General features: G+C 40.0%; 1 protein-coding gene across 2 annotated transcripts in view; it reads right to left on the bottom strand.

Annotated features, from left to right (window-relative positions):
• The window catches only part of LOC139753855 (carnitine O-palmitoyltransferase 1, liver isoform-like), a 222,979-nt gene that overhangs the window by 13,727 nt on the left and 181,744 nt on the right, over positions 1-27,508 (bottom strand). For both annotated transcript variants that reach the window (XR_011713780.1, XM_071670794.1), the window contains exons 12-14: positions 23,399-23,518; positions 18,209-18,362; positions 10,755-10,888 (exon numbers count right to left, since the gene is read on the bottom strand). Coding sequence is in view for 1 of the 2 variants with exons in the window: in XM_071670794.1 (XP_071526895.1) it covers positions 10,755-10,888; positions 18,209-18,362; positions 23,399-23,518 (408 nt within the window). In the remaining variant the exon portion in view is untranslated. The remainder of the gene's footprint in view (positions 1-10,754; positions 10,889-18,208; positions 18,363-23,398; positions 23,519-27,508) is intronic.

Raw genomic sequence — 27,508 nt, 5'->3', positions numbered from 1 at the left:
TTGTTGTTGTCTCCCGCATTAGCAAGGTAGCGCAAAGAAACAGACGAAAGAATGGCCCAACCCACCCACATACACATGTATATACATACACGTCCACACACAAACATATACATACTTATACATTTCAACGTACACATATACATACATACACAGACATGTACATATATACACATGCACATAATACATACTTGCTGCCTTTATTCATTCCTGTCTCCATCCCGCCACACATGAAAAGACAACCCCCTCCCCCCAACATATGCACAAGGTAGCGCTAAGAAAAGACAACAAAAGCCACATTCGTTCACACTCAGTCTCTAGCTGTTATGTATAATGCACCGAAACCACAGCTCCCTTTCCACATCCAGGCCCCACAAAACTTTCCATGGTTTACCCCAGACGCTTCACATGCCCTGGTTCAATCCAATGCCAGCACGTCGACCCCGGTATACCACAGCGTTCCAATTCACTCTATTCCTTGCACGCCTTTCACCCTCCTGCATGTTCAGGCCCCGATCACTCAAAATCTTTTTCACTCCATCTTTTCACCTCCAATTTGGTCTCCCACTTCTCCTCGTTCCCTCCACCTCTCACACATATATTCTCTTTGTCAATCTTTCCTCACTCATTCTCTTTATGTGACCAAACCATTTCAAAACACCCTCTTCTGCTCTCTCAACCAGACTCTGGTATCTATAAAAATAGAGCACCAAAGTCCACTGTTTCAATCTACATAATGAGTCATATAACTGCAGCATAATCTTCCTATCTACTCCCCAGCAATAGAGAAATACTACCATCAAAATATTTTGTGACTGTCGGTTTTTAATATGAAGGGTCCACGTGAATCTTAAATGAAATATTCAGATCAAGAATTTTGCTTCCTCTTCATATGAATCGTGATTACCTTTCAGTATTACATTTGGAACTGCAGACCTTTGACTGTCTTTCAGTAATACATTTGGAACTGAAGCCTTTTTTTGCTGATCTTATAAAATACACTAACATTTTTGCTCTGAGAAATTAAAGCTAGATTTATCAACCAAATCAGTAAACTTACCAACAATAGCTTCCACACATCTCAGAACAACTTCAAAAGTTGTTACACAACAAATAGCTACATCATCAACAGAGAGGTATAATATAACATTCCCTGTTAAAGTGTCTACAACACTATTAATGGCAACAATGAAGCAGGTAACAATTAACACTGCAGGACACATTTTTCTTGTAAGTATTCATTTGAGCACTCACCACCAACTCTCACCTATATTTTTCTGTCTTTCACTGTCTTTCAAAAACTAATGAATGATCCTAAATAGTCTGCCTTGAAACCCCATTTTGCAGAAATGCCCAATGATATCAAACCAAGTAGTATCATATGCTCTCTCTAAATTATGACAATTTGTAAATCTTTTCTGATTATTGCTTGATACTGGTATCAAGGAGTTTATGGTAAACTGAATCTTTCAAAAAAAAATACTGCAATAGAGTATTATATATTACTTTCAAGGTGCCAAACCAATTTAACAGTAATCATTTTTTCCATTAGTTTATGTAGTAGTTGATAGGCAGCCAACAATCATAGAGGTATATTACCAGTACTACCTAATTAGGTAAACATTGTTGGAACCACTATTCCTTCAAACATACCCATTTTTGCTCTCTCAGATAACGTTCTGGCCTTCCACACATTCTTCAATACTCCCAGAACCTTTGCCTCCTCCCTACCCTGTGACTCACTTCTGCTTCCATGGTTCCATCCGCTGTTAAGTCCACTCCCAGATATCTAAAACACTTGACTTCCTCCAGTTTTTCTCTATTCAAACTTACCTCCCACTTAACTTGTCCCTCAGCCCCACTGAACCTAATAACCCTGCTCTTATTCACATTTACTTTCAACTTTCTTCTTTCACACACTTTACCAAACTCAGTCACCAACTTCGGCAGTTTCTCACCCAAATCAGCCACCAGTGCTGTATCATTAGTGAACAACAAATGACTCACTTCCCAAGCCCTCTCATCCACAACATACTGCATACTTGTCCCTTCTCCAAAACTCTTACATTCACCTCCCTAACCACCCCAGCCATAAACAAATAAACAACCATGGAGACATCACGCACCCCTGCCATAAGCTGACATTCACTGGGAACCAATTACTTTCCTCTCTTACTCGTACACATGCCTTACATCCTTGGTAAAACCCTTACACTGCTTCTAGCAACTTATCTCTCACACCGCATAACCTTAAAACCTTCCACAAAGCATCTCTATCAACCCTATCATATGCCTTCTCCAGATCCATAGATGCTACATACAAATCCATCTGTTTTTCTGTCGATAGGGTTGTGCGGAGGAGGGTGGATGTGTTGGAAATGAAATGTTTGAGGACAATATGTGGTATATGTGGGAGTAGGTGTGAATAAGAGCAGGGTTATTAGGTACAGTAGGGTTGAGGGTCAAGTCAATTGGGAGGTAAGTTTGAATGGAGAAAAGCTGGAGGAGGTGGAGTGTTTTAGATATCTGGGAGTGGATCTAGCAGCGGATGGAACCATGGAAGCGGAAGTGAGTCATAGGGTGGGGGAGGGGGCGAAAGTTCTGGGAGCCTTGAAGAATGTTTGGAGGTCGAGAACGTTATCTTGGAAAGCAAAGATGGCTATGTTTGAAGGAATGGTGGTTCCAGCAATGTTGTATGGTTGCGAGGCGTGGGCTATGGATAGAGTTGTGCGCGGGAGGGTGGATGTGCTGGAGGTGGGATGTTTGAGGACAATATGTGGTGTGAGGTGGTTTGATCGAGTAAGTGATCTGGGGGTGAGAGAGATGTGTGGAAATAAAAAGTGTGGTTGAGAGAGCAGAAGAGGGTGTTTTGAAATGGTTTGGTTACATGGAGAGAATGAGTGGGGAAAGATTGACCAAGAGGATATATGTGTCAGAGGTGGAGGAACGAGAAGGAGTGGGAGACCAAATTGGAGGTGGAAAGATGGAGTGAAAGGGATTTTGTGTGATCGGGGCCTGAACATGCAGGAGGGTGAAAGGCATGCAAGGAATGGAGTGACTTGGAACGATGTGGTATACCGGGGTCGACGTGCTGTCAATGGATTGAACCAGGGCATGTGAAGCGTCTGGGGTAAACCATGCAAAGTGTGTGGGGCCTGGATGTGGAAAGGGAGCTGTGGTTTCGGTGCATTATTACATGACAGCTAGAGACTGAGTGTGAACGAATGGGGCCTTTGGTGTTTTTCCTAGCGCTACCTCGCACAAATGAGGGGGGAGGGGGTTGTTATTACATGTGTGGCGAGGTGGCGATGGGAACAAATAAAGGCAGACAGTATGAATTATGTACATGTGTATATATGTATATGGCTGTGTGTGTATATGTATGTGTACATTGAGATGTATAGGTATGTATATTGTGCGTGTGTGGACATGTATGTATATACATGTGTATGTGGGCGGGTTGGGCCATTCTTTCGTCTGTTTCCTTGCGCTACCTCGCTAACGCGGGAGACAGTGATAAAGCAAAATAAAAAAAAAATAATAATAATAAGGGGGTTTGATCGAGTAAGTAATGAAAGGGTGAGAGGGATGTGTGGTAATAAAAAGAGTGTGGTTGAGAGAGCAGGGGAGGGTGTGTTGAAATGGTTTGGACACATGGAGAAAATGAGTGAGGAAAGATTGACAAAGAGGATATATGTGTCAGAGGTGGAGGGAAGAAGAAGTGGGAGACCAAACTGAAGGTGGAAAGACAGAGTGAAAAAGATTTTGAGTGATTGAGGCCTAAACATACAGGAGGGTGAAAGGCATGCAAGGAACAGAGTGAACTAAGACAACGTGGTATTCTGGGGTCAATGTGCTGTCAATGGAATGAATCAGGGCATGTGAAGCGTCTGGGGTAAACCATGGAAAGGTCTGTGGGGCCTGGATATGGAAAGGGAGCTGTGGTTTTGGTGCATTACACATGACAACCAGAGACCGAGTGTGAACGAATGAGGCCATTTTTGTCTTTTCCTTGCGCTATTTCAAGTGTGGCGGGGTGGTGACAGGAATGGATGAAGGCAGCAAGTATGAATATGTATATTTATTCTTTAAAATCAATAAAATAAATATTCATTTATTTACTATACTTTGTCGCTGTCTCCCGCCTTAGCGAGGTAGCGCAAGGAAACAGACGAAAGAATGGCCCAACCCACCTACATACACATGTATATACATACAAGTCCACACACAAACATATACATACCTATACATCTCAACGTATACATATATATATATATATATATATATATATATATATATATATATATATATATATATATATATATATATATATTTTTTTTTTTTTTATACTTTGTCGCTGTCTCCCGCGTTTGCGAGGTAGCGCAAGGAAACAGACGAAAGAAATGGCCCAACCCCCCCCCCCCCCCATACACATGTACATACACACGTCCACACACGCAAATATACATACCTACACAGCTTTCCATGGTTTACCCCAGACGCTTCACATGCCTTGATTCAATCCACTGACAGCACGTCAACCCCTGTATACCACATCGCTCCAATTCACTCTATTCCTTGCCCTCCTTTCACCCTCCTGCATGTTCAGGCCCCGATTACACAAAATCTTTTTCACTCCATCTTTCCACCTCCAATTTGGTCTCCCTCTTCTCCTCGTTCCCTCCACCTCCGACACATATATCCTCTTGGTCAACCTTTCCTCACTCATTCTCTCCATGTGCCCAAACCATTTCAAAACACCCTCTTCTGCTCTCTCAACCACGCTCTTTTTATTTCCACACATCTCTCTTACCCTTACGTTACTTACTCGATCAAACCACCTCACACCACACATTTTCCTCAAACATCTCATTTCCAGCACGTCCATCCTCCTGCGCACAACTCTATCCATAGCCCACGCCTCGCAACCATACAACATTGTTGGAACCACTATTCCTTCAAACATACCCATTTTTGCTTTCCGAGATAATGTTCTCGACTTCCACACATTTTTCAAGGCTCCCAAAATTTTCGCCCCCTCCCCCACCCTATGATCCACTTCCGCTTCCATGGTTCCATCCGCTGACAGATCCACTCCCAGATATCTAAAACACTTCACTTCCTCCAGTTTTTCTCCATTCAAACTCACCTCCCAATTGACTTGACCCTCAACCCTACTGTACCTAATAACCTTGCTCTTATTCACATTTACTCTTAACTTCCTTCTTCCACACACTTTACCAAACTCAGTCACCAGCTTCTGCAGTTTCTTACATGAATCAGCCACCAGCGCTGTATCATCAGCGAAAAACAACTGACTCACTTCCCAAGCTCTCTCATCCCCAACAGACTTCATACTTGCCCCTCTTTCCAGGACTCTTGCATTTACCTCCCTAATATATATATATATATATATATATATATATATATCCTCAGGTGAGGTGAGGTGCCTGAGGATTGGCGGAATGCGTGCATAGTGCCATTGTACAAAGGCAAAGGGGATAAGAGTGAGTGCTCAAATTACAGAGGTATAAGTTTGTTGAGTATTCCTGGTAAATTATATGGGAGGGTATTGATTGAGAGGGTGAAGGCATGTACAGAGCATCAGATTGGGGAAGAGCAGTGTGGTTTCAGAAGTGGTAGAGGATGTGTGGATCAGGTGTTTGCTTTGAAGAATGTATGTGAGAAATACTTAGAAAAGCAAATGGATTTGTATGTAGCATTTATGGATCTGGAGAAGGCATATGATAGAGTTGATAGAGATGCTCTGTGGAAGGTATTAAGAATATATGGTGTGGGAGGAAAGTTGTTAGAAGCAGTGAAAAGTTTTTATCGAGGATGTAAGGCATGTGTACGTGTAGGAAGAGAGGAAAGTGATTGGTTCTCAGTGAATGTAGGTTTGCGGCAGGGATGTGTGATGTCTCCATGGTTGTTTAATTTGTTTATGGATGGGGTTGTTAGGGAGGTAAATGCAAGAGTTTTGGAAAGAGGGGCAAGTATGAAGTCTGTTGGGGATGAGAGAGCTTGGGAAGTGAGTCAGTTGTTTTTCGCTGATGATACAGCGCTGGTGGCTGATTCATGTAAGAAACTGCAGAAGCTGGTGACTGAGTTTGGTAAAGTGTGTGGAAGAAGGAAGTTAAGAGTAAATGTGAATAAGAGCAAGGTTATTAGGTACAGTAGGGTTGAGGGTCAAGTCAATTGGGAGGTGAGTTTGAATGGAGAAAAACTGGAGGAAGTGAAGTGTTTTAGATATCTGGGAGTGGATCTGTCAGCGGATGGAACCATGGAAGCGGAAGTGGATCATAGGGTGGGGGAGGGGGCGAAAATCCTGGGGGCCTTGAAGAATGTGTGGAAGTCGAGAACATTATCTCGGAAAGCAAAAATGGGTATGTTTGAAGGAATAGTGGTTCCAACAATGTTGTATGGTTGCGAGGCGTGGGCTATGGATAGAGTTGTGCGCAGGAGGATGGATGTGCTGGAAATGAGATGTTTGAGGACAATGTGTGGTGTGAGGTGGTTTGATCGAGTGAGTAACATAAGGGTAAGAGAGATGTGTGGAAATAAAAAGAGCGTGGTTGAGAGAGCAGAAGAGGGTGTTTTGAAATGGTTTGGGCACATGGAGAGGATGAGTGAGGAAAGATTGACCAAGAGGATATATGTGTCGGAGGTGGAGGGAACAAGGAGAAGAGGGAGACCAAATTGGAGGTGGAAAGATGGAGTGAAAAAGATTTTGTGTGATCGGGGCCTAAGCATGCAGGAGGGTGAGAGGAGGGCAAGGAATAGAGTGAATTGGAGCGATGTGGTATACCGGGGTTGACGTGCTGTCAGTGGATTGAAGCAGGACATGTGAAGCGTCTGGGGTAAACCATGGAAAGCTGTGTAGGTATGTATATTTGCGTGTGTGGACGTATGTATATACATGTGTATGGGGGGGGGGTTGGGCCATTTCTTTCGTCTGTTTCCTTGCGCTACCTCGCAAACGCAGGAGACAGCGACAAAGTATAATAAAAAATAATAAAAAAATAAATATATATGGAGAGAATGAGTGAGGAAAGATTGACCAAGAGGATATATGTGTCGGAGGTGGAGGGAACGAGGAGAAGAGGGAGACCAAATTGGAGGTGGAAAGATGGAGTGAAAAGGATTTTGTGTGATCGGGGCCTGAACATGCAGGAGGGTGAAAGGAGGGCAAGGAATAGAGTGAATTGGAGCGATGTGGTATACAGGGGTTGACGTGCTGTCAGTGGATTGAATCAAGGCATGTGAAGCGTCTGGGGTAAACCATGGAAAGCTGTGTAGGTATGTATATTGCGTGTGTGGACGTGTGTATGTACATGTGTATGGGGGGGGTTGGGCCATTTCTTTCGTCTGTTTCCTTGCGCTACCTCGCAAACGCGGGAGACAGCGACAAAGTATAAAAAAAAAAAAAAAAAAAAAAAAAAAAAAAAAAAAAAAATATATATATATATATACACACAGACATATACATATATACACATGTACATAATTCATAGTCTGCCCTTATTCATTACCGTCGCCACCCCACCACACATGAAATAAAAACCCCCCTTCCCCCGCATGCGCGCAAGGTAGCACTAGGAAAAGACAGCAAAGGCCACATTCGTTCACACTCAGTCTCTAACTGTCATGTATAATGCACCGAAACCACATCTCCCTTTCCACAGCTAGGCTCCACAAAACTTTCCATGGTTTACCCCAGACACTTCACATGCCCTGGTTCAATCCACTGACACCACGTCGACCCCAGTATACCACATCATTCCAATTTACTCTATTCCTTGCAAGCCTTTCACCCTCCTGCATGTTCAGGCCCCAATCACTCAAAATCTTTTTCTCTCCATCTTTCCACCTCCACTTTGGTCTCCCACTTCTCCTCGTTCCCTCCACCTCTGACACATATATACTCTTTGTCAATCTTTCCTCACTCATTCTCTTTATGTGACCAAACCATTTCAAAACACCCTCTTCTGCTCTCTCAACCACACTCTTTTTATTACCACACATCTCTCTTACCCTTTCATTACTTACTCAATCAAACCACCTCACACCACATATTGTCCTCAAACATCTCATTTCCAGCACATCCACCCTCCTCCGCACAACTCTATCTATAGCCCACGCCTTGCAACCATATAACATTGTTGGAACCACTATTCCTTCAAACATACCCATTTTTGCTTTCCAAGATAACGTTCTCAACTTCCACAAGTTTTTTAACGCTCCCAGAACTTTCGCCCCCTCCCCCACCCTATGGTTCACTTCCACTTCCATGGTTCCATCCGCTGCCAAATCCACTCCCAGACATCTAAAACACTTCACTTCCTCCAGTTTTTCTCCTTTCAAACTTACCTCCCAGTTGACTTGTCCCTCAACCCTACTGTACCTAATGGCCTTGCTCTTATTCATATTTACTCTCCACTTTCTTCTTTCACACACTTGACCAAACTCAGTCACCAGCTTCTGCAGTTTCTCACATGAATCAGCCACCAGCACTGTATCATCAGCGAACAACAACTGACTCACTTCCCAAGCTATCTCATTCACAACAGAGTGCATACTTGCCCCACTTTCCAAAACTCTTGCATTCACCTCCCTAACAACCCCATCCATAAACACATTAAACAACCATGGAGACATCACACACCCCTGCCGCAAACCAACATGCACTGAGAACCAATCACTTTCTTCTCTTCCTACATGTACACATGCCTTACATCCTTGATAAAAACTTTTCACTGTTTCTAACAACTTACCTCCCACACCATATATTCTTAATACCTTCCACAGAGCATCTCTATCAACTCTATCATTTGCCTTCTCCAGAACCTGGATGTTTTGGCTCTGAGTGAAACAAAGCTCAAGGGTAAAGGGGAAGAGTGGTTTGGGAATGTTTTGGGAGTAAAGCCAGGGGTTAGTGAGAGGACAAGAGCAAGGGAAGGAGTAGCACTACTCCTGAAACAGGAGTGGTGGGAGTATGTGATAGAGTGTAAGAAAGTAAACTCTTGATTGATATGGGTAAAACTGAAAGTGAATTGAGAGAGATGGGTGATTATTGAATGAATATGTACATGTGCATATATGGATATGTCTGTGTATGGATATGTAAACACTGAAATGTATATGTATGTATATGTGTGTATGGGCATTGATATACATATATGTGTATGTGGGTGGCTGACCCATGTCTGTTTCCCTGTGCTACCTCGCTGAAGCGGGAAACAGCGATTATCTATATTAATAGAAAAAAAAAATCCTGTTTAGGTATTGGGAGGGTTAGTGACGGATGCATAGAGAGCTAGCACTTCAGTGGTTGTCAAGTTGCACTTCTCTGACCCAGTTAGCTGTCTTTTCTAATTGCCTCACCCACACGTGGACTACTGGCACTCTGTCCACAACCATGCAATCAGAGATATAGATAGACAGATAGATAGTCTGTCCACAATCATGCAATCAGAGATATAGATAGATAGATAGTTTACAAAAACCACTTGTCAATGCAATAGGTCTATAGTTGTAGCAATGGCAGGATCTTTATCTTGCTTAAGAATGGCAATAATAATGGACATCTCCCAAATACATGGGAGCACACTAAGTATGCATGTTAGATTACACAAACCAAATAATAATTTTATAAAGGCTTCTGAAAGATGTTTTAAAGTATCATAGTGTATTTCATTCTCCCCTGAAGCAGTCGCATCGGTGTCTGACAGACATCTGACATTATTTCCTTCATGTGTTTGTTCCCAATAATTTTAACAGGGATGAGTGGAAATCTTCTGCCATGACAACCCTCTTCATGAGAGTTTCCGAATGGAATGGGTGTCAAAGATATAGACAGCAATTATCCCAAATCTCCCATCTTCAGACACCCAAAATGAATCATGTAGACTAAATTAGTTGTGTTCTCAACACTATAAGACTCACTGAGATGACAGACTGATATACCCTTAGCTAATTTTTGTAGGATTACCACTTTCTGCATAATGGTAAGCACAATATGCTTCCTCTTTACAGTACTGAACCTAACACTATCCCTCACACTCTTTTTGGATTCCATCACAGGGCAAAATTTACAATATCTCAATGATAATACTACAAAATTCATGAAAATATCTCAAAAACTATCTTTGGGGATAAAAAAGAAAAAAAAAGCCAACTATGTATCTCCTGCATGTTGTAAAAGTTAACTAAAATGGAATAGAGTAGAAGGCTACAAATCCTCCCTTACTGTATCATGACTTTTAAAAAGTAAGAAATAAGAAGAAAGGAAGGAGCTAACTACAAGAGGATATATTCCTCATAAGTTATTCAGTCTGTTTTTGATGCTACCCCACTAAAACAAGAAACAGCAAACTTGTTTCTAAAAGGAAAAAAAATCCCACAACAGCAGGAAAAAGTATGAAGCTTTACTGCCATGCATTCTGTCAGTAAGAATGGTGGCATGGGCTGCAGCAGCACACAGTAAACACGAGGGCCAACTCTGGAAAATCATACTCCAGGTCAGAAGTATGTAGTCTTAAATATGCTGGACCAAAGGATTTTGGAAGATTACACATTACAGAAACATATCTTTGACATCCTACCTCTGCGTTACTGATAAATGCTAAATGAAACAGAGATCTCTTAATCCCTTGCTCACCAGTGAAATCCTATTAAAAAGTAATACTTTATTATTAATCTATACATATAGTTAAACTTTCAAAACATAAAATGCCCAGCTCATGAAACATACTTACCTGCCAGTATGACGATAGTATGCAAGCTGAAGAGCTATCTGGATAAAAGCATCAGGGCTGACCCGTGCCTTCTTGATTATACCTTTACCAAACTTGTTGTGATTACGAATTTCAAGATCAAGGTCATCATTATTCTGTAATATACAAGAAATGTTTTAATTGGTTTTTACCTAAATCAACATCTCAAGCACTGCCGTAAATTATGTCTAACAGTCAGTATTTTGAGTTAGGCATCAAAGTCAGTTATACAAGCTTATATGGAGGAAAAATCAGTTATGAGGTAAAAACCTTATTGCAACTTAATAACATATGGGCCAAAGAAATGTACAGTATTAACCAAAGAGATTATAGCCTCTAACCTGTCTTGAATAACAAAAGAGACCATAGAACAGGAATGAAGTAGCTTAGTACTTTGGCCATCTCTTCCTCAAAAATATCCACCAAAGCATGCTAATCAAAACTCAAGTTAATCTAGATGTACTAATCCCACCATATCTTGGCTTAACCAACCAGCGGTATCCGAATCCCCAGTATCAGTTTGCTTAGGTACAAGTAACAAGCCAGATGGCTCTTCCTTTAGATGTCTATTCAAGATAAATTATAAACAGAAGATTAATGGTAGGTAGTGGTAGGTAGTCACCGACTAGGGAGGTTTATTGCTGCTACTCCCTGCCTTGGAATCTGGAGGGTAAGTGATGGCTGCATAGTAAGCCAGCACTTCAGTGGCTGTCAAGATGCACTCCTCTAACCCAGCCAGCTGTCTTTTCTTTCTACATCAACCACATGTGAACTGCTGGCATTCTGGTCACAAACATACAGTCTCTCCTTGTCATATTTAACACTTGACAACACTCGACCCATCCAACACATTCTTCATAAAATTAGATGTTTCCAGTGGTGAATACTATGCACTATCCTTGCTAAACCTTTAGGTAAAACGATAGCAGTTGAGAAAAGTAGTATGTAGAAACATCAGACATGAGGATGAGGTAGAAGTATTTGGGAGGAACATTAGGTGGAAGCATTAGGTTGAGGAAATATGTTGGAACATTATGTAGACACATTAGGCACATATAGTCAGTGTGACCATTAGGTAAGAGTCTATGAAAACACTCAGCTAGAGTTTCCCTCTTCCACTGGCCTGTTAAGAGTGAGACACTAAAGGTGAAAAAATGGCAGTGGAGTTCATCAGTTATGGAGATTCTTTTACGAATGCCACCCCCTTGAGGGAGTTCTTGAAGGGAACAAGCATAAGAGATATAGATAGACAGATGTTTGGTAACCATAAGTCGTCACTGTCTTATTGTTGCAGAAGAACGAAAAGAAATCTCGTGTGCATAACAATAAATGAGAGTGCTTAAAAATATACCACTGAGTCCATAGCCAATAATCAAAAACCAAGCAAGTTTTCATGGAAAGAGGTGGCCAATTATCCATACTACTATCAAAAGAGCGAAGTCTATAAAAGTGAAAAGTAGGATAATGAAGAAGCAGAAATTGACAATCAGTCAATCATCATCTCCAAAATCCTTAAGCTCTAATTTGGAATTCCTAGGGACCAGTTCTTTCTTAAACCCACTTGCAATCTCTTTCTACATGATTTCCTGTTACCATCTCTAAACCACAGTGTGTAAGTCCTCTCTCATATAGATGACTTCACAATCATATCACATCACCCTGACACTACAAAATTATAACAAACATGTGACAATACTCAACGCACATAGAATACAGACTCACCCAAAACAAAATATCAGTATGTCAACAAAAATCAACTATCTTCCTCTTAACCCTCAACAGCCATGAATCCAACCAGTGCCCTCCCATGAGTCTAAACATTTGATCAACCATTCCCACCAAACAAAGTTCCAACCATAATGGGTATCACATTCAACACACACCTGATATTCACTTCCTACGACACAAACATTAACATAAAGGCCACAAAGAAACTTAACACACTCAGAACAATTAATAGTACCAGGTATGGACAGGAAAAAGAATCCCAGGGTATCCTCAACAAATAATTCATCTGTGTCACCCCAATGCCTAGTAATCCACCCAGTCAAAAGCAAATACAGCACCACAATACTGTACAGAGCTTTCACAACAACTACCAGCTGCCTTATAACCACAAACATGCAACAATTATACTTGTTTCTTTTTCTTTCATACTTGTTTGGAGGAACAGACACAATTTCCCCTCAATATGCTCAGCACTCAGCTCTTCGCAACATCACTAGACCTTATCCATCCAAACCACTCAACAACAAACTAATAACCCCCAAGGCGAGATAAAATATGTGTCCCAAATTCATATTTCCACAATTTATACTTACAAATCCCCCTTCTCCCAACAACTATAACATGTAAAAAGTCACATAATGAAATTCATTAATCTACACTTGCCCCAGTTGCTTCAGGACCACTTTTCCATGAGCTCCTACAGCTCCAAGGATTTGCTATTTCTAGTAACAGGAAAATGATGGGCTCCTGTAAAAATGATGATTCAGCCTCATCGAAGGGGATGTCTCACATGCAGTCCAACAACTGCCATGCAGTCTAGTAACACCCACAAACTGAAATGAACCCAACAAGCACTGAATAATAACCAACCTCCCTACCCAAACCTCACTCTGTTAGATAGACACCCATCTGAAACTACACACCCTATACATGTACAAATTACCTTTTCTTGTCTGTGATCTGGGCACTGTCCATCTCTATGGCATTACAAACACTTATATTATCACTAGACCCCTCATGTCTAAGATACAACTTCCCCAGTGAAGGACAGAACACTTGTTGTACTCTTCAACTGCCTTGTGCACACTCCACAAAGACACATTCACATCACAACACCTGGTGGGTGTTCCTGGCTTTCTTAGTGCTGTGCAAGCCTGCCCTATCATGGAGCCTGTCTAATCTTTTTTGTAAGTTATCACAATCTGACTCTACATCTTACAATTTCATCATCCACAAAATTATTCAGGTGTAATTCAAATACTCCTGGTAAACAATCTATATATTTCAGGAATATCAACAGTCCCATGACTAAGCCCTTTGGGGATGCCACTGTTTACTTAAACTAATTTTAAAACAACACTTGGCCAGGCATTCTTTGTTTCCATCCACTCAGATAATTTTCGATCCACCCAAAGAGTTCCCACTTTATGCTTGCCTGAAAATTCAATTTTCTTATTAACCCTGTGTGGGATAGTAGTGAATATCCTATGGCAGCCCAAGAACCAATAATCTACTCACTGACCTCTTCTACCAAGATCAGTGCTTATCATGCCAAAGAGGTCCAAAAGACTCACTACACATAACTCCCATACCAACTCAGGTACTTTCTAATTTCAGGTAGTTTCTAGAATCTTATAGAACATGCTTGCCAGCTATAATGGTCTGTTTCAGGACAGTTCCCCTCTCTCCTTTCTTAAACTGTGGTATGATGCTTGCTCTCGTCTATTCTCATTGCACTGATACTTTTCTATTAAGTGAATATCTTAGTAGCCAGTTGAGGTTTTCTGTATATAGCTTAAGACCAAATGATCAGATATTACTGGGATCTTGAGACACTGTTTTGTCTATGGCCTCAATAAAGTCACAAAATGTGCTCTTACTGAACCTACAGCCCTGCATAAGGTATGAGCCACTAACCCCATGCTCATGATGCTCAATCATATTCAATTTTTTGGTAATGCTGAGGTGGGCCTTTACACCACTAAAAACACAGCAGTTGCAAGAAAACATGGACATCAAGTTCATTTATGTCTTGACCAAGCATGAGCTTATTTCAGACTGGAAGGCAGTGATGAAGCTAGTTTGTCTTATCTTGAAATTTCATATCAATTAAATAAAATATTCACCTTTGTAGATGCAATCGTACAAAAATAGTATTGGACCATAAAATTGGTGTCCACGTTTTCTTGCAAATCTGTGTTTTTAGTGGTATAAAGGCCCGTCTCAACATTGCTGAAAATTTTAAAATTATTGAGCATCATGAGCATGATGCACTACTAACTGTAACTTGTTTTCTCAATGCCCAGTATCCCAGAGTGAGGTCAGGAGCTAATGGAATATTCTATTAAATCCCAAACTCAGTCCAATGGATCCAGCTTTGATTATGTTGTACCACAATTTTACGGACTTTTCCACTAGACCTGAAACTTAATCTAATGGGGTCTAAAAAGTCTGTTAGAAGCTGAATTTCATTACAATGAAGTTCTTTAAAACAGGGTTTTGCTGTATGTGATCTGTATTTCAAGTAGTGTCTACAAAAATGATTTTTTACAATGTGCAATTAAAGTAACTTGTTTTGCATATGAAGATGGAAGTGTCAGTATAATGATTAGTTTCATTTGAAGACCCACTTCTAGTAAATTAAGGGAATTTTTGTGAAGTGTATAGTATTGTGGGAGCTTCTGCTCACTTTAGCACACTGACGATAAGATGAATATGTGTGTAAGTAAGCTGTAAGGTTGTATTTACTTGATATACAGGTTATTTTATTTATATATATTTATTTTGCTTTGTCGCTGTCTCCCGCGTTTGCGAGGTAGCACAAGGAAACAGACAAAAGAAATGGCCCAACCCACCCCCATACACATGTATATACATACACGTCCACACACGTAAATATACATACCTATACATCTCAATGTACACATATATATACACACACAGACACATACATATATACCCATGCACACAATTCACACTGTCTACCTTTATTCATTCCCATCGCCACCTCACCACACATGGAATACCATCCCCCTCCCCCCTCATGTGTGCGAGGTAGCACTAGGAAAAAACAAAGGCCCCATTCGTTCACACTCAGTCTCTAGCTGTCATGCAATAATGCCCGAAACCACAGCTCCCTTTCCACATCCAGGCCCCACACAACTTTCCATGGTTTACCCCAGACGCTTCACATGCCCTGATTCGATCCACTGACAGCACGTCAACCCCGGTATACCACATTGATCCAATTCACTCTATTCCTTGCCCGCCTTTCACCCTCCTGCATGTTCAGGCCCCGATCACTCAAAATCTTTTTCACTCCATCTTTCCACCTCCAATTTGGTCTCCCACTTCTCCTCGTTCCCTCCACCTCCGACACATATATCCTCTTGGTCAATCTTTCCTCACTCATTCTCTCCATGTGCCCAAACCATATACAGGTACACCATCAAATTTCCAGCAACTGAGGTAAATTCTTAGCTTGTTTTGGTTAAATTTAACCCTAACTATGGCTTCTAAGACATATGAGAGTGTCAGTCATGGTGTCAAATGTAAACACCAGTCCATATCGATCCATGATAAAGTAGAACTGTTGAAAAAATGGACCGTGGTGTTTCGTTGCATAAACTGTGTGACATCTACAGTACTGGTTCATCAACTGTTTATGATATAAAAAAGCAAAGGGAGAAAACATTGGAATTCTATGCAGACAGCGATTCCACGAAGCAAATGACAATCAGAAAAACTATGAAAGATGGTAAGAGCACTGAGTACGATCGAGTGATGATGGAAAGGTTTTAACAGAGTCGGAGCGATGGAGTGGACTTGTCAGGAAGCATGATAATGAACCAGGATAAGTTGTTCCTTAAAGAACTTAAATTACAACATGAGCATGACTATAGTGAAGGATGGCTTCAAAGATTCAAGATGCGTCATGGAATTTCCATAAATAAAGTGTGCCGAGAAAAGCGGTCCGCAAACCATGAAGGAGCTGCTGAGTATGTGGACGAATTTGTAAAACTCGTAGCTGACGAGCATCTCAGTCCTGAGCAGGTGCATAATGTATTTCATTTATTCATTTAATTTACATTTAAAATTTGTTTAATTTAAATTTCTAGTAGTCCATGGTATACTTTAGACACATGGGAGATGTATAATTTGTGGGTTAGAGGTGTGTTGATGAATTATCATTAGGTGACCATGGTTAGTCCAGTAAAATGGTTAATCCGGCAAGGCTTTGGAACCAAAAGAGCCAGAAAATCGGTGGTGTACCTGTATCTCATGTAAAGATAAAGGAACACAACAGAATATTTCTTTTTATACTAGTCTGCCCTTTCCCTGCATCACTGAGGCACTGCCAGGAACAGTCAAAGAAATGGCCTCATTCACTTGCATCCACTCTTTTGCTGTCATGTATAATGCATTAATACCAAAGCCTCCCATATACAACCAGGCACTATAGACCTTTCTGTGGTTTCCCCTACCTGCTTCATATACCCTGGTTTGGTCACTGAAAGCACATCATTCCCTATTATTTATATCATTTCAATTCCCTCTATCCCATGCACACCTTAGGCCTTCTGAATGTTCAAGCCCTGAGCCCTCTAAACCTTTTCCACTCCAATCTTTATTCTCCAATCTGGTTACCACTTTCTTCTTGTCCCCTCTATTTCTGACACATATACCCTCTTTGTCAACCTCTCCTCACTTATCCTTTCCATATGTCGTAAACCTCCTCTCAACCATACTCTTCATATTACCACAGCTCTCCCTTACCCTATCATTCTTATTTGATCAGCCATCCAGACACCACATTCTGTCATCAAGCATTTCACTTCCAACGCATTCAGCCTCTTCCATATTTTCTCATCTACAGCAAATGCCTTGCATCCATACAGCATCAATGGGACCACTATGCCATAAGATAAGCCCATCTTTGCCCTTACCGACAATGACCTCTTTTTTCCACACACTATTCAATGTACCCAAGACCACAGTCCCCTCAGTCAAGCATTAATGGTTCCATTTGCTGCTGTATCCACTCCCAGGTATCTAAATCACCTTACCTCCTCCAAGTTCTTTCTGTTCAAACCCTAACAAATCCATCTTTTTTCACTTTTTTTATGTTGAAGGCTTCAGTCATGGACGAAAGTCCACATCAAGGTGGGCCTTAATTGAAATAGAGAGAGAATTATGAAGTGGAAAAGGAGAAGGCAAGGGAAAGTATTTACAAATTTTTAAGGCGAGAAAGACCTGTCTTTTGAAATGAGCCAGATCATATTCAGTGGGAAAGACACGAGAAAGAAGAGGGTTGCAAAGCTTTGACGTGTAGGGAAAGAAGCAGTTGTCAAAAGAGCCCATCCTTGAGTTGCCGATGGCCATACAGTAATCATGTGACACAGAAGCTTTTCAAGTACTGTGTGGTGTAGCTAGTGGTGGGGGCACATAAGCAGCCAACTCTAATTCATATCTACTATCAACTTTTTCCTCTCACACCCTTTACCAAACTCTGAAACCAACTTCTACACTCTCTCATTCAAATCTGCAAGCTCCATGTCACCAGCAAACAACAACTGACCCAAGTCCCAGAGTCCCCAACTCAAAGCAGACTGTATATCGACTTGTCTCTCTAAAATCATCTCAAGATAAAAAAGATGCTGGTCTTCAAACAACCGTTACCTTCCTTATGGCTTAATGAATATTCTTACCTTCTGATTGAGTATAACTGCCCTATTGATTTCTTTCTCAAGGGCATCTGTAATGTCCCAAATGATTCGCCTTGGATAAGTGAAGTGGCTCTGTTTGAAAGACTTTGGCGGGGGCATCACTTCTCCATTATCGAGATATCTTCTCTCAATCACTCTGTTTGATAAAAATTCTAAAATTGAGAATTTAAAAATTTCTCTATTGTTTCATCATATATATTAGCAAATGCAAGAACACCCCTAAAAAGTATACTGTCTATGTAATTACCTTGTAACTATAATCTCTAAAATAAACCCTAACGATAAACCATATACACACTTAATTGCATTAAAATAGATACAGTGCCTTGAGCTGGCTGACTTTTCAATTCACATCCCTTTCAACAACAATGTTTCATTATTCATCTTTTTATAATTATTCACCACTTACTTCTTTGACCCTTCATTTCTACTGAAAACACACATCTTACCCATCTAACATTAAAAATTGCTTGTTGTTATCCCAAATTTCAGAAGTAAGACTTTAGTAAAAGACAACTAAATCAACACAGCAATAAAGATTACTTCAAGGGGCACAGGTATTTAAGAAAAGTTTGGAACAGATTTTGAGTGGAATAAAGGAATAGATATAATTCAAAATTCAAGGAACAATGTGAATGGTAGGGAGAAAACTGTCTATCATCTTCAGGAAAAAGTCTGAGGGATCGATTAGTACACAGTCTCCACTTAGGAATGGGATTGCATACCTGAAAAACTTGCTATACAATCTGTTGTTATATGAGAAAATGAAATCTTTTATATAACTGAGGTTGCTCTCCTGAGAAAAAATTTCCCTATCTAACCCTTAAGTTTGCAAAATACATATGAAACAACATACCATAAGAACAATATGGTATACCACACTCTCTCATCAGGTGATTTTTATGATATTAAAAGAAAAACTTTTATTTTCTATGTTGAAGGCTCCAGTCATGGACTAAAGTCCACATCAAGGCCAGACCTTCATTGAAATGTGCTGGTGAGAGCTTGAGGTGGTGGAGGAGTGAGATGGGATGGAGTGAAGGTTACTGAGAGGGAGAGGGAGGGTTAATAAGCTTGACAACATCACTCCCTGAATCACACTATCTGATTCATCAACCGTTTGGAATGGAGTTGAAGTTTCCCTGAGCCTTCTGAAAAAAAGTGATCTTGTGTTAGCTGTGTTACATGCCACTTTGCCTATAAATCTAACCACTCTTTAGAACACCACGTCACATCACTGGTCTGAAACCTTGTCCAGACGGTCAAATGCTGAAGCCATGTAAAGTTCTGACTGGAAATTAGCAGGACTTATAATTAGAGCTCAAATTTCAAGTCTGGCACCTTCCTACTCCCTTGATTTGTGGGACTGAGCACACATCAAGCTGCCTGGTAAAAACATTCCTATTCCTGGGTGAACCCAAATGTGCCAGTGGGCATCTTTTAGGTCCATAATGATTGACCTGTTGTTTTACAGAGAGGTTTGGCAGACATTCTGTAAGGTGGTCAACTAAACCTGCTCTCCAAGCATTTAGCTATGAAAAATCCCATCTCATTCTTTTTTGTCAAATTCCATTTTGTGTCAGGAAAAAATTGGGGATGATCAAAGCCATTTCCATTACAAGCTTTACAATGTCCTTATATATGGACTCTAAGGTGTAATTCTACAACAGAGGAATTGGGGTCACTCCAAAATTTTCCATGAATTGGGTGGCTAAGACTTTCAATTCCACTTAAACTTCTATTAACATTAGACATGTCCATTTGTCAAACATCCATAAGTTAAGCTTCCATAAGTCAACCCCAGATTGGCAAGAAATATTTAAAAGATGCCTCAAAAGTGCATATCTGACCTTAGCATGGTCTGGGTTATATTCACAAAGCTCTTACTTCCAAGAGGAGAAAGAGAAATGGCAAACCCTGCTAGAACTACTTTTAAGGTCTGGAATTATATGATTTTGAATTTACTGTCTCCATGCTGCACTTTCCAAGGAAAAGATAAAATTAAGAGAAATTTCTTAACATTGATCATTCTAGAGGATCAAGCTCAATTATCCTTCTAAATGGCCTCAAAGTGAAAAAGGGGGCCAAATAAGGATGAGAACTGTCACATTTCTCACTGTACTAGTGTTTACACTGTGAATAAGGTCTCTTGGTAGAGATCTGACAGAGAGTAAAAGGAGGGAAATGGGAGGCACAAGGGGAGGTAGATCAAGATGGTTGTGAGTGTAAGTTTAAATAGGAAAGACCTGGAGGAAGTGAAGTTCCTTAAGTATCTGGGAGTGGAAGTGGCAGTAAAAAGAACCATGGGGACTGAAATGAATCAAAGAATGGAAAAACAGGCTTCAGTCCTGTGTGCATTAATTAAGGGTTATGTGGGAGGGGAGGTCACTATTGGCTAGCCTAAAGATGGGCAAGTCTTAAGGTATAGTAGTCCCAGCAGAGTTGTTTGGATGTGAATCTTAGGTCTTCAGCGCAAAGAGTGGAAAACAGTATACATATTGGAAGTACAATGCCAGAGAATGATACATGGCATGAGATGGTGGATCGCAAAATGTATAACAGTGTGTAAGAGAGAGGAATGGTAGAAAGAGCTGATGGGGGTGTGCTGAAATGACTTGTACATGTGGAGAGTATGAGTGAAGAAAGACTTACTTACAAGATCTATACGTCAGAAAAGTATGAACCAAAGGGGAGGTAGAGAACACAAGATGAAAGGACTGAGTGAAGGAGGCATCTGGGTCTATCTGTCTATCTATATTTCTGATGCCTCAAGAAGGTGGGCACAACAGAAGTTTCCACAACTAGTGAACTCCAGTGCAGCTTCTTAGCCTTTAGTGCCTCATCCTTTACAGGCCACTGGCAGAAGGTAACTCTAGTGCTGTGTTTTTAGAGGCTCCTATCTAATGTCCCTACTGACTACTTCTATCTAATGTGCCTACATAAAGTGCCTGTCTAACTTTCTAACCTATTACTTCTTCCTCATGTTTCTACCTAATGTTCCTACCTACTACTTCTACCTAATGTTTCTATCTAATGCTCCTGTCTAATGTTCCTATGTATTACTTCTATCTATTGCTCCAACCACTTTGCCAAATGGCAGGGCTAGCACACAGCACTCTCCTCAAGAAAATCTAATTAAGTGTGATCTGGAGAGATTGTATGTTTGAGAACAGAATGCCTATATCTACATGTGCATGAGGCATAAAGGAAAGGAAGCTACCTGGGTCTGAGGAGTGAAGCTTTACAACTACTGAAGTACCGAGGGCTTTTGGGTATCAAGACAGCTGAGGGCGAGACATATACACGGGAAAGAAAGAAGTGGATCAATGTGGTAAATAACATGGTGTCATTGGGCTGCACAAACGCAAAAGAGTTCACTGTTCATTTGTTCATAATACTCCTTTGCTTGGTTGAGAAAGGCAACTAGGTATTATAAGAAAAAGGATCCTCAGTTTCTGAGATTTATATAAACCTAAAATGGTGTAGCTCATTTTTAGACTTTCTTTGTTATGGCTAAAAAAAAAAAAAAAAAAAAAAAAAAAAAAAAAAAAAAAAGTTATTCTCATTACTTCTTTAAAAAGTTGTGTTTCTACCCCAGCTGTCTAACCCATGCTAAAATTAAGTTGTAAGAGAAATCAAGGGTTACCTCTCAATTTAGTTATATGAGCTTGAATCCATCTTGGAGAATGACAATGTACTGCAGGCAACCACTCTAAGCACCAAACACCCTTTTCATAGCAGTCCTGGCCTGATTTTTTTTAGAATCAACAACGAATCAACAACAGAGTTACATCTCAAATAAATGCGGTACCCAAGCTTCAATGTGGCTGAGAAATAACCCTGTTTCGGACTTACCTTCCTCCATAGCAACCAGTGCAACAGCAAATAATATCTGCCAAAAACTAATTGTAATAAAAAAAAAAATTGAAAATCCTGTCCAGTGACATAAACAAACCTAAAATTGGATGGTCAGCTTCTATGCATCCTTTGCTACAGCTGGGAAAATACTGAAAGTAAAGTTAGTCTTACTGCTGTGTTTGACAGCAACAAATTTCCACCCAAAAGCCATCATGCCAAAACTTCTTTGGGAAGAACCTGACCGTGAATACATCAAGAAGGATAAAACTATGAAGGTTATGCCTTTTAGCCTCTCAATGCCCTTCTCAGAGCATCCCTTGCCTGATGTTCACAAGACAATGACAGCTGATTCATATCTTGAGCAGACAAGGCACTGAAAGCTTCAGGATGGTTGAGATGTGACATAGCATAAGATAAACCTTCACCTAAAGTAATCTGGGCTACAAAAGCTTAAAAAAGTACTCTAAAACTTGAACATCAAAGAAATGCCAAACTGTCTGTTAAAATTTTGCCCTGATGAAAGAAAAATGATTATACTATAAAGCTACAAAAAAGGCAGAAGCTTGATCCTTCTGGGAAACCAAGAAGGAATAGGCTTAAAACATTTCATATGGCTTGTAAGGATTATACATCATGGAGTTAGTGAAGGCTGGCATGATCGAGATTCTTGTAACACATGCAGAGCTTGTGACATTTCTAAAGCTTAGCTTTGCAAGTCCCAAGGAACCCTGAGACACACAAGGTCTTCACGAAACTGCAGACCTTATAAAGGATACTAACTTGGCAACCTTCTCAAAAAAATTTCTTAAGATTTTCCTTTATCCCTTACATCCAAGTCAAATACTAACACAATCACAGTGATCTAAGATAAGAAGTGAAGATATCCACCTTTTGTTCATATGAAACAAACAGGTACAACTTTAGGGGAGGTAGGATTAATTGGTATTTAACTGAACTTTATTGTGACATGTTTCATGTATTCTAGCTAACTCAATCCACATATTTTGTATGCCTAGTGGTTGAAAAGACAATTACTCAAATTGCTAGGTAGATTTTCATTCCAATGGGTTTGAGCTGCCTCTCAAATGAAAGGACTAAAGGTGCAGTCACCACAGTTCATTATTTACAACAAAAGTGACAAATAAAGTGAAACAATAAAAGACAGAAAAACAAGGAACATTATATTTTGAAAGATTGTGCTGAGCTTGAAATAACAAAAGTGGATGATGACTCAAACATAATATTTTGTTTGACATTACTGCATAAAGTTTCTTTACATAAGCTAAATATTTTAACAATGAAAATGAAACTCACTCCATGGTCATGGCATATTCCCAGACATGACCCATCGCAGGGGCATCAGCCATGGAATGTTCCACATTCAAGCCACACTGGCCATCAGGGAAGAAGCACACATTTACACTCTTATCACACCTGAAAGATTCAGAGATATTACATCAATTATCGTTGAAGCTGTGCTCTAGCTATGTTTCAAACTATCAACTTACAAATGGCTGATAAGCTAAAAGCTACTACATCTCTATTTCCTGTTATAATGAGCCATTAATGGTTGCAAACAGATTGACAGAGTCATTGAATCTCAACTAATGCTCTTATATATTTCTTTGCTGACATTCATTTTTACTCTACATTTAATGAAATAAAACACCAATTTTCTTTTTCCAAATATTCAATCAATATCTATTTTCTATGCTTACCCTCCATCAAAGGTGCAGGACCCAGTTAATCCAACATCCTTTTATCTATAAAATGTGTAATCACTTCAGATTATTTTTTTCAAATAAGATAAAGTTACTTCTGAGTCTCAAGACACTTATCAATATGAAAAGAAAATGAAGCCAGCTATCTGACTGATATCTTACACTGATTAAAAAAGCCAAAAGTAACTGATAGTGTTCAGAATTATGTGATCAATAAAAGAAAATTACAAATAAAGCAGCATTTAACTTTAGACAAACCAAAGTGTTGTGTCTTCACCATTCTTTTGTCAGGTCTAATTTAACTTTCAAGCATGCACTACATTCTAAAAGACCATAACATCCATCACCAAGAATGGTTTAGGTGTACATTATTGGTGTCATCAGAGAGATGATACTCATCCTCCCAAACAAATGTTTCTTAAGTTTCACATTATGATGCTTCATACAGTGACATTTCGTGATAACATTCAACAATCAAGGTACAAAATTCTTAGAATGACACCAAGGACCTGCAACAGTGACATTCTTTAGAAAATATCACATTTTCTATTTAACATTCTGAATATTCTTTTCCATCAATAACAAAATGTTCATGGATACTCTTAGGTTTTTCAGCCACAATGTCCTTCATAATGATGCCTATGGAATATTTTTTTTTTTTTTTTTTTTGCTTTGTCGCTGTCTCCCGCGTTTGCGAGGTAGCGCAAGGAAACAGACGAAAGAAATGGCCCAACCCACCCCCATACACATGTATATACATACGTCCACACACGCAAATATACATACCTACACAGCTTTCCATGGTTTACCCCAGACGCTTCACATGCCTTGATTCAATCCACTGACAGCACGTCAACCCCGGTATACCACATCGCTCCAATTCACTCTATTCCTTGCCCTCCTTTCACCCTCCTGCATGTTCAGGCCCCAATCACACAAAATCTTTTTCACTCCATCTTTCCACCTCCAATTTGGTCTCCCTCTTCTCCTCGTTCCCTCCACCTCCGACACATATATCCTCTTGGTCAATCTTTCCTCACTCATTCTCTCCATGTGACCAAACCATTTCAAAACACCCTCTTCTGCTCTCTCAACCATGCTCTTTTTATTTCCACACATCTCTCTTACCCTTACGTTACTTACTCGATCAAACCACCTCACACCACACATTGTCCTCAAACATCTCATTTCCAGCACATCCATCCTCCTGCGCACAACTCTATCCATAGTCCACGCCTCGCAACCATACAACATTGTTGGAACCACTATTCCTTCAAACATACCCATTTTTGCTTTCCGAGATAATGTTCTCGACTTCCACACATTCTTCAAGGCTCCCAGAATTTTCGCCCCCTCCCCCACCCTATGATCCACTTCCGCTTCCATGGTTCCATCCGCTGCCAGATCCACTCCCAGATATCTAAAACACTTCACTTCCTCCAGTTTTTCTCCATTCAAACTCACCTCCCAATTGACTTGACCCTCAACCCTACTGTACCTAATAACCTTGCTCTTATTCACATTTACTCTTAACTTTCTTCTTTCACACACTTTACCAAACTCAGTCACCAGCTTCTGTAGTTTCTCACATGAATCAGCCACCAGTGCTGTATCATCAGCGAACAACAACTGACTCACTTCCCAAGCTCTCTCATCCCCAACAGACTTCATACTAGCCCCTCTTTCCAAAACTCTTGCATTCACCTCCCTAACAACCCCATCCATAAACAAATGGAATATAAAATAAGATATTTATCCACAAGCACTGTCATAATTGGTTGGAATCATGTTCCACCATTAAAAAAGTGTTCAATTTACTTAAATAAAAAAATTTAAACCTTTCACACAGGCATCAAACCTTCATATAAGAAAAACTAATGAATTTGATAAAAAGACAACTAAGAAAAAAAAAATCATTCCAAAATCTGAAGGAGATGCCAGGACAGAGTACCACTCAAGAAACACTACTTCTGCCCATGGATTAGGGTATAAGTACCATCTTCCACATATATTACCTAAGGAGGCCATTCTATCAACTAATCAATGGTATAGATGGGAAGGGTACATCTATAATCAAATAGAAGATGTACAACATTAGAGATACTGTGAACAGCATCAAACTGTCATGGGATAAAGTTAAATTACATAGATGAACGGTGTTTGGTGTAATCTATAACCTGAGTATGTGCACAGTTTCTTAAGATTTTGGGCGGGAAGAAACAATGATCCAGGTCCAAAAGACAAATGTTACTCCTGCCTAAAGTATTGGCTTTGAAGAAAGTGAGGAATGCGATGCGAATAGCTGGAGTTACATCCTGGCCGACGGTATTGGCTTTGAAGAAAGTGAGGAGTAAGATGTGAATTGCTGGAGTTCCATTCTGAGGATCTGACCAATGAGTAACTCACGCAGTTGGAGGCAGAAAAACTGCACAAGAAGTACATCCTCTACCAAAGTCCAATTCACAACCAAAGGGCTTAGCAGATAATGTTTAATTATGCAGACAAGGCTGTGACTTATTAATGATGAATCCTAACAATGAATATGCCCAGGTGTTCTCTAAAAAGCTATAAGCTCTTAGCTTGCCTATAAGAAAATCTATTGGGAGAAAAAGAAAAAGGCAAGCCACACAACTAAGACAGGAGTACTTTTCCAAAATAACAAAGCAAATTTCTCCTCTCTCTACTTCCTCTCAAGTTAAAACACTCGTTGAATGAGATAATTCAGGAGATGGTGTAGAGTGAGTTTAGTCAACCCTCCTCTCTCCCAGTAGCCCTTGATCCACCACCACATCAAGTTCACATCATCAGCGTTCTCAGAAAGTCCCAATAAATTTCATATGATTTACCAGTGATATGGCAACAGATACTAACTAAATTATATCATGTTAGAGTCTAGTATACTGATGGTAAGCTAGGTTCTTTGAGTATAGTCTGTAAATAGGAGTTAGACAGGGGAAATTTTTTTCATGAACACAACCCTCTTATAACATATGCTTCACTGACTCAGTGACATTCTGCCATAATGACAGACCTCTAGGAATGTGACCTCATAATCATATAAGGGCCACAACAGGCTTTAAGTTTTCTTTGCTGGGAACAATAACATTTGGATTCTCTTTCCAGGCTCAATAATCCAAGTAATAAGTCAAACAACAGTGGCTATAAGGAGAGTGGGCTGCTGATCAAAGTTCTATACCATGAACAGTTAACAGTATTTCCTACTCTACCTCAGTATCTTTAATTTTTTATTATTATTTTGCTTTGTCGCTGTCTCCCGCGTTTGCAAGGTAGCGCAAGGAAACAGACGAAAGAAATGGCCCAACCCACCCCCATACACATGTATATACATACACGTCCACACACGCAAATATACATACCTATACATCTCAATGTACACATATATATACACACACAGTATCTTTAAAGGAGATTGAATTTCAATTAAATGGACAAATCAAGTAGCCAAAATTTTAAGTTTATTTAACCAATTTGAAGTATTTCTAATGGCAATGATCTTCAGAAATTTACTAAGACTAGATATTGTTTCTAACTCCAAATGTGAATAGTGATAATATTCGATGACTTTGAATAAATTTAAGACATCAGTGCTTCATACACTTTGCCACTATTTCAATAAATGCAAAAGCACACCAGTTTCTGTGCCTAAGGTTTGACAACAATTTCAACAGCAATGAAGCAGGTC

Source organism: Panulirus ornatus, chromosome 15, assembly GCF_036320965.1.
Source record: "Panulirus ornatus isolate Po-2019 chromosome 15, ASM3632096v1, whole genome shotgun sequence".
In the NCBI taxonomy this organism is placed as follows: domain Eukaryota; kingdom Metazoa; phylum Arthropoda; class Malacostraca; order Decapoda; family Palinuridae; genus Panulirus; species Panulirus ornatus.
This window is presented reverse-complemented; position numbering and strand designations above follow the sequence as displayed.